Here is a 7313-nt window from a genome sequence, read left to right as displayed (position 1 = left end):
ATATTTTTTTTTTTTTTTTTTTTTAATTTCAAGACGTGGTTTATTTAACCCAACCCAAACCGTCTAACCCAATTCAATCTAGTTTGAATTGAATAGTCTAGATTATCTGGTTATCGGCTTATGTGAAAACCCCTAACAATGAGGGTCCTTTTTTTCCGTTAAATAAATAATTTAGTCCTCAATTTTATATTTTTATAAATTGAATCCCTAATTTGTTTTTTAAAAAATGTCGTCAAAAATTTTAAAATTAATTGATTTATAAATCTAAATTTAAATTTAAACTATAGTGTCAAAAGTTTATTTTATTATATGAACTGCCTATATTTATTCTTTTGAGATAAAAAAAAAAAAGTACAAATAAATAAAAGAAGTCCTAGGTTAAGAAATGGATGTATTATAGTATGGAAAATATTTATGCTTTTTGAAATATTTTAAAAGTTATAATGTTAGTCAATTTTGAAATATTTTATAATTGACGTTACATTAATGTTCAATATTTTCGTGATGCTTTTTTTAAAGTTTGAATTTAATCAATGACATTCATACACTTTAATATTATATCAAAAATTTGTTAATAAATTCCAATCATAATTGAAATAAATATGTTTATCGCACTTTTCTAAACTTTCAATTTCATATTTAATTCGCTTACTTTAATATTATTTGTTAAATGAATTTCAACTTAAATTTAATTATTAATTTTAAACATTTTGGATTATTTTTTCTTTTTAATGTAAAGTATGTAATTTATTTTTTTCAATGTCTTTTTTTTTTATTATTATTAAACACAAGGTCAAGCATACTAAAAATTAGGTCTGAGGAACCCTATAGCATATCATGTAGTTAATAGAGGCACGGGTCGCTCCTCTTATAGTAATTCATTGCAGGAGTTTACATGATATCAATATTCGAGAGGCAGAGGAGTCGCTCTCATTGCTAATATGACTATATAGGAGATATTAAGAATAGTCAACTAGTTCCATGGTAGTGAATTTTCTTGTGAAACGGGATCGAGTTGGATGATGGTGGAGGTCACACCTCATCTTATCGTGATACGATTGACAACAAATGAATGATTGAGAGAATAACGAAAATCCCTGAACCTTGATATTCCTTCCATCAAGATGTGCTCGAGAAGAGCTTGACTACATGACTCTTGTGATATGAGGGAGCTTAGTAAAGCTTGTTCTTGAAGATCGATCATTGAAAAGAGTTACATGAGTCTGAGGACTGAAATCAGCTCCAAGAGTCGTATGATATCGGGTTTTAAAACCTAGGACTAAGAGCTTAGGGTATTAAACGAGTTGATTAATTTTTATCATTTTTTTTTAATCTTAAAAATAATTTAAAAAAATATTTGGATAAAAAAACATAAAATTACTCGAATTTTTTAAGGTTTAAATTTAAAATTATAATATTATAACATGTCACGTCTTCACAACGATTTCCACTTAGCCGTTAGCCGTAAGAGATAAGACGATGCCGTTTCAGGAATTCCGTAATAAAAAAAAGGAACGACAACGGATTACGCAGAAAAGCAAGGTGTTCCGTTCCGTTACATGAAACTGCATGGAGCGTGGGACCCAGACGCAATGGAAGAATGAGGTGGATTGACGTGATGGTCCACATAGAGAGAGAGAGAGAGAGAGAAAGAGAAAGAACACGTGGCGAAAATAAATGGGAATTAAAAATAATATAATATTTGAGATACGTTGCTTGTGGAGGGAGGAGAAGAGGGTGAGATCAGGTGTGGAGAGGGTCCATGGAGTGTTCCCATTCCTCGTAAAATGAAATATTCGTGATGCCACGTAATGCGTGTGAGTTAGTGGGCCCCACCTCCCACCGACCATTCATTCAGCCTTTGTCCCCTCCCTCCTTCCTTCCTCGTTCTTCCCGCCCACAAAATTCCTATTTTTCTTTTTTAATTCTTAAATGATTATTATTATAATAAACTTTTAAATAAACACATGCTTTTTCTCAACTACCCATTTTTCTAATTTTTAAGTCCTCAAAATTAGAATTTGGTGTTTATTAGCCCTTTAAAACTTTAAAAATATCAAATTAATGCTTTTTAATTTTCTTTTTATATTTAATAAATTTCTCAAAAATTTAAATTAATACCTCATTTTTAAATATTTCGAATTTGAGAATATAAATAACCATGTTCATATGATTAAACTTTAGGTTAGTTTTTAAATTTTATAAAATCGAAAAATTCACGTCATTTTTTTGGGTCAAATACTCGAAATTGAGTGACAACTTAACATAACCTTAGTTTTAAAAATATTATAAAAATTAAGAATATTTAACCTTTATAACCTGATGTGTTTGTGACTAGTGTATGCTTGATATATTTAGCGTTATGAAATTTTAGTCATTAATGTAACATGTATAATAGATATATAAAAAGAACAACCGAACAATTCAACCAAAAAACACAGGATTGCATGGGATTGAATTGTAAATTTTATTAGATCCAACCGAGTGATATTTATTTTAAATTAGATTTAAAATTGTGAGAGTAGAGAAATTACATAAAGGGTAGCTTCCTTGGCTTTTGGCAGAAGATTGAATAATGTATTTTGAGACTGAGATAGGGATAGAGATTGTCTCCTATTGCACATTTCCCCATCATTTTTTTTTTCTTTTTTTTGTTTTTTTTTTTCTTATCTATATTTGTGTTTTCTTTGACTGGAAGTTTGTTGACCAGTCAACTGTGCTATTGTGTGGGCCCCACTCCTCTCTTTTCCCCACCTGGCCCCACCACATCCTATCCATCTCCAACACTTCCTATTACATTATTTCATTCCATTTCCCTTTTTTCTGTTTTTCTTTTCCAATTTCCAAATTAGTAATTTCCTTTTTTTTTTCCCCAATTTTTTCATTTCATTAACTTACACTATAAATTTAATTCATTATTTTCATTTTTTCTTTTCATTTAATTTTTTTTATAATTTTTTAATCTCATTTTCTTTCCAATCTTATAATTTTTTATTTATTTTATAATGGGTTGAAAGTATAAATAATATTTTTTATCAACAAATTTTTAACCCAAATTCAATATTTTTTAAAATACAAAACTCGTTTGTAGCAGAAAACCTCGATGACATAATCATTTATAGTCATTCACAAGAGGTTTGGAGACCAGAGTACAATATTCCAAGTGTAGCAGGAAATGAAGTTGTACGTAAAACGATGCTCATACGAAAATGCTATTTCTTAGCTATTGGATCAGCAAGGGTGTGATACCATTGATTCAAGAGAAGATCAAATCTGTTGTGGACTAAGAAGTGCCAAAGAAGAAGAGCACAAACAACTGTCACATCGGTTGGAGAGGGGAACAAAACATTCTTTACAAGGATGGAAAGTTTTCTCCCTAGCAAACGCATTTTAAAAAATTTCTCTTAAATGAATGAAAATCATCCATTATTTTCTTAATAAAACAAAGACTAAACTAGCTTAGTTAATTCAAAGATTCCATCTTTTTTCCAAAAAAAATAAATAAAAATAAAAATAGACAATCAATCTAATCTTAATTTTTATTTTTGTAAACCCAAGGAGAATCTTCATTCCCCAAATCCCATGATTGTCTATTCATACATGGAAAATCTTGTATAAATTAATTAATTAATTAATTATATGCATATAATAATAAAGCAATAATATTTATTAAATGATAGGGATTCAAATGGTAATCATAACCAAGATCTATCATGATTGCATGCCTCATATATTATTATTCATCTTATATTATAAAGTTTTAATCTCCCAAAACATTAACATTAAATTTAATCAAAATCAATCCAACTTAACCATGGTTTAAACATTAAACCCAAAGTTTAGATCGGTTTGATTCAAACTTTATTAAAATTATTGGAGAATAAATAATCAAAAAATAATTATCTAATTAAATAAAAATATAATATAGTTTTTTTTTTTTTAATTTATGTGAATATTTGATCATATAAAACCTAAATATATGTAGAAAGTACAATTCATTTTCCCAAAGTAATCGTACTTTGTTTCTCTCAAACACATTTTGAAAATGAATTTCCCAAGAAAATTCCTTTGTTCATGATGTGTCCAAACAATAATATCACACATAGTTTTAAACGTAAAGAGATGATCAAGAATATATTCCCCTTTTATCTCCCATCAATTTTCATCTTCCTTTATATCAATACCCTTCCTCGTCTTTATCTCCTACCTGCTCGGTTCTTCTTTTTCTTATCTAAAAATAACATTCTTTTATATTTCATTATGTACCGTTTAATACCCATCTGATAGTTTGCAAAACCCGATTCAACAATTAGCATCAGAATCAGGTTGGTCATCAAATTTTCAAAAAACGAAAAGAAAAAAAGTATTTTATTAATTGTTCATATCGGATGATAGATAAGTTCAAATCAAATCTTGTGGGAAGATACTAATAGGAACAGAAAGTACAAAAGTATGCATGCTTGTATATAATATAGTTTTATAATAAGGAATGAAGCATATATTATTGGGAGATTGTAGTACATTTTGGACTATGGTGTAAACATTTAATTTTTTATTTAGGCATGCAGTCCTACTTCTTTTTTTATATTACAAAATATTCAAATAATTAATGTTTTAAAAAAATTACAAAAAGGGACGAAGTACATGTTAATTATCGAATTAAATATCTTTTGGCTCCGTCAATTATGTTTCTATTATTTATAGGGGTGTATACGGGTAGGGTTGAGTTCAGAAAATCTTTTGAATCAACTCAAATTTTTGGGTCGGTTGAGTTGATGACCCGAGCAACTCGAATAGAGTTTATGACCTAATCTAACCCAACTCAATCCTGTATTTTCGAGTTCGGTTGTTTTTTTTTTTTAATTATTTAAAAAATCTTACTTATATACTACACATATTATATTAATAACTAAAATATTATAAAACTCAGAAATCTAATATTGTCGGGTCATTTGAACGCTTCTAATTATTTTTATTATTATTTTATTAAAATAAGATTGAAACTATATGTTAAAAAAAAAGTGATGAATAAGTTTGGTAAATGAATATAATTTTTAGCATTAAAAAAATAGAGGATAGAAAGACAAGGGATGTCCACCCTGGCGGCAATGGAGATCGTTTGGCTGCTTTGTCTTTAACCTCACCTCCACGTCATCATTTTCAATCAATAAAACAACAACAAACAACAATAATAATAAAAACAAACAAACAAACAAACAAACAAACTATTTTAACTTCTCATCAATCAATTTCAATATAATACTACGTGGGACCTATTCATCTTATATTTCTCCCTAAATTATAATTTTATTTGTTTTTAAATTTTAAAAATATTTAATTCATTTTTCAAATTTTTCAATGTATTTCTAAGGAGCATGATAATTTAGTTAATTCATGATTTCCAATTCGCATGTATTTCATATATTTTGCTAGTTTTATGATTCTTGTCGTTGTCGTTGTCGTTCTTATTATTGAACTGACTATGAAGGGTTTCTATTTTTTCACTTGTAACAATAGTTGAGTGATGTAGTAAAATTATAAATATTTAACGTTGTAATTAGGGATGTTCATATGACCCGAGAGCTCAACTAACTCAGGCTATCCAACTCAAACCATAAATGCTAGGTTGGGTTAGATTTTTTTCAATTTGGGTTAAGTTGGTCGAGTCAACCCGAGCAACCCAAAATTAAGGTTACTATCCAACCCAACCTAACCCTAGTTTTAAGATGAAGATTAAAAATATTTGAGGTTTGTAAATCGATATTAGTGATGTGTTGTGAGTTGTGAATGGTTGATATTTGAATTTTATGAAATTTTAGTTATTAAAGTAACATGTATCGTAAATAAGTAATAAAAGCATCCGACAACCCAACACAACACAACTCTCTACTGGTTGAGTTGTGAATTATATTTAGGTTCTGGAAATTTGATGTTTGTAATTTAATAATATTATTTATTAAAATGAATATTAAATCCTCCATGGAAGGAGAATGTGTGTTGTTCTCGTCTTTTAATAATAATAACAAAAGAATACCAACTCAGAAGATCCTAGAGAGAGAGAGAGAGATTGTATTGGAATGAATGTTTGGGACATTGGGAAAATATAGTGCAAAAGTGGGGACCAAATAGCAAATTTATAAAAATATTAACAAATAAAATAAAAAATAAAAAGATTCTTCCATTCCTATCATTGCTTTATATATTTACCCTTCTTCCCTTCCTCTCATCATTCCCTTTACTCTTCTTCTTCTTCTTCTTCTTCTTCTTCTTCTTCTTCTTCTTCAGTTCATCCATGGATCTTCCCACTGCTCCTCACCAGGTAATTGCTTCGTGTTCTTCGTGTTCTTCGTGTTCTTCGTGTTCTTCGTGTTGTTATAATTTCTGGGTTGTTTTCAAAATTCAAACTTTCCTTGATTATGAGTACTAACACTATGCATAATTCACAGCAAATTGACACAAATTCAAAGGAACAAGCCAAAAAGCCAAGGCCACAGCCAGAGCAAGCCTTGAAATGCCCAAGATGTGACTCAACCAACACCAAATTTTGCTACTACAACAACTACAGCCTCTCTCAACCTAGATACTTTTGCAAATCCTGCCGCCGTTACTGGACTCAAGGCGGCACCCTCCGCAACGTCCCCGTCGGCGGTGGCTGTCGTAAAAACAAACGCTCCTCCTCTTCCTCTTCCTCGTCCTCCGCACTCGCCGCCTCCTCTAAGAAACCCCAAGACCATCCCTTTGCCTCCCCCGTCCCCGCCCTACCTCACTTGGCTTATGATCACCAAGCCAATGACCTTAGCCTCGCATTCGCTAGACTTCACAAAACCGGGACCGGGACTGGAACTGGACCCTCTTCATTTAACGACTTTGATTTCTCCGTTTTTAACGGATTTGGGTATAATTCTCAACCTGTGTACTACGACAACGACAACAACAACAATAACATGGGAGGAGGAATCGAAAGATTACACTCGTACGATCATCAATATGGCAATGTTACAACGACGGCGACGGCGACGACGGTGACGACGACGAAGCAAGAGGTATTAGGAGGCGGAGGCGGGGGCGAGGAAAGTCGAATGCTTTGGGGGTACCCGAATTGGCAAATGAACAATAATTCAACAGATTCAAACATGATGGGTATGGATTTTGATTCTGGAGGTGTTCGTGAGAGCTGGAATAATAATGTTTCTTCATGGCATGGTCTTCTCAATACCCCACTCATGTAATACTCTCTCATAGTTTTAGTGTTTTTTTTTTTTTTTTTTTTTTTTTTTTTTTTTTTTTTTTTTTTTTTTTTTTTTTTTTTTTTT

General features: G+C 30.6%; 1 protein-coding gene across 1 annotated transcript; it reads left to right on the top strand.

Moving 5' to 3' along the window:
* Nucleotides 1-6234: 6234 nt before the first annotated feature.
* On the top strand, nt 6235-7299 carry LOC111464805 (dof zinc finger protein DOF2.1-like). The gene is made up of 2 exons (XM_023109047.1): nt 6235-6319; nt 6447-7299. Exons 1-2 carry the CDS (start codon nt 6293-6295, stop codon nt 7227-7229), a joined length of 810 nt encoding a protein of 269 aa, XP_022964815.1. The 5' UTR covers nt 6235-6292; the 3' UTR covers nt 7230-7299.
* The last annotated feature ends 14 nt before the right edge of the window (nt 7300-7313 follow it).

Source organism: Cucurbita moschata, unplaced genomic scaffold, assembly GCF_002738365.1.
Source record: "Cucurbita moschata cultivar Rifu unplaced genomic scaffold, Cmos_1.0 Cmo_Scf00031, whole genome shotgun sequence".
Taxonomy (NCBI): Eukaryota; Viridiplantae; Streptophyta; class Magnoliopsida; order Cucurbitales; family Cucurbitaceae; genus Cucurbita; species Cucurbita moschata.
This window is presented reverse-complemented; position numbering and strand designations above follow the sequence as displayed.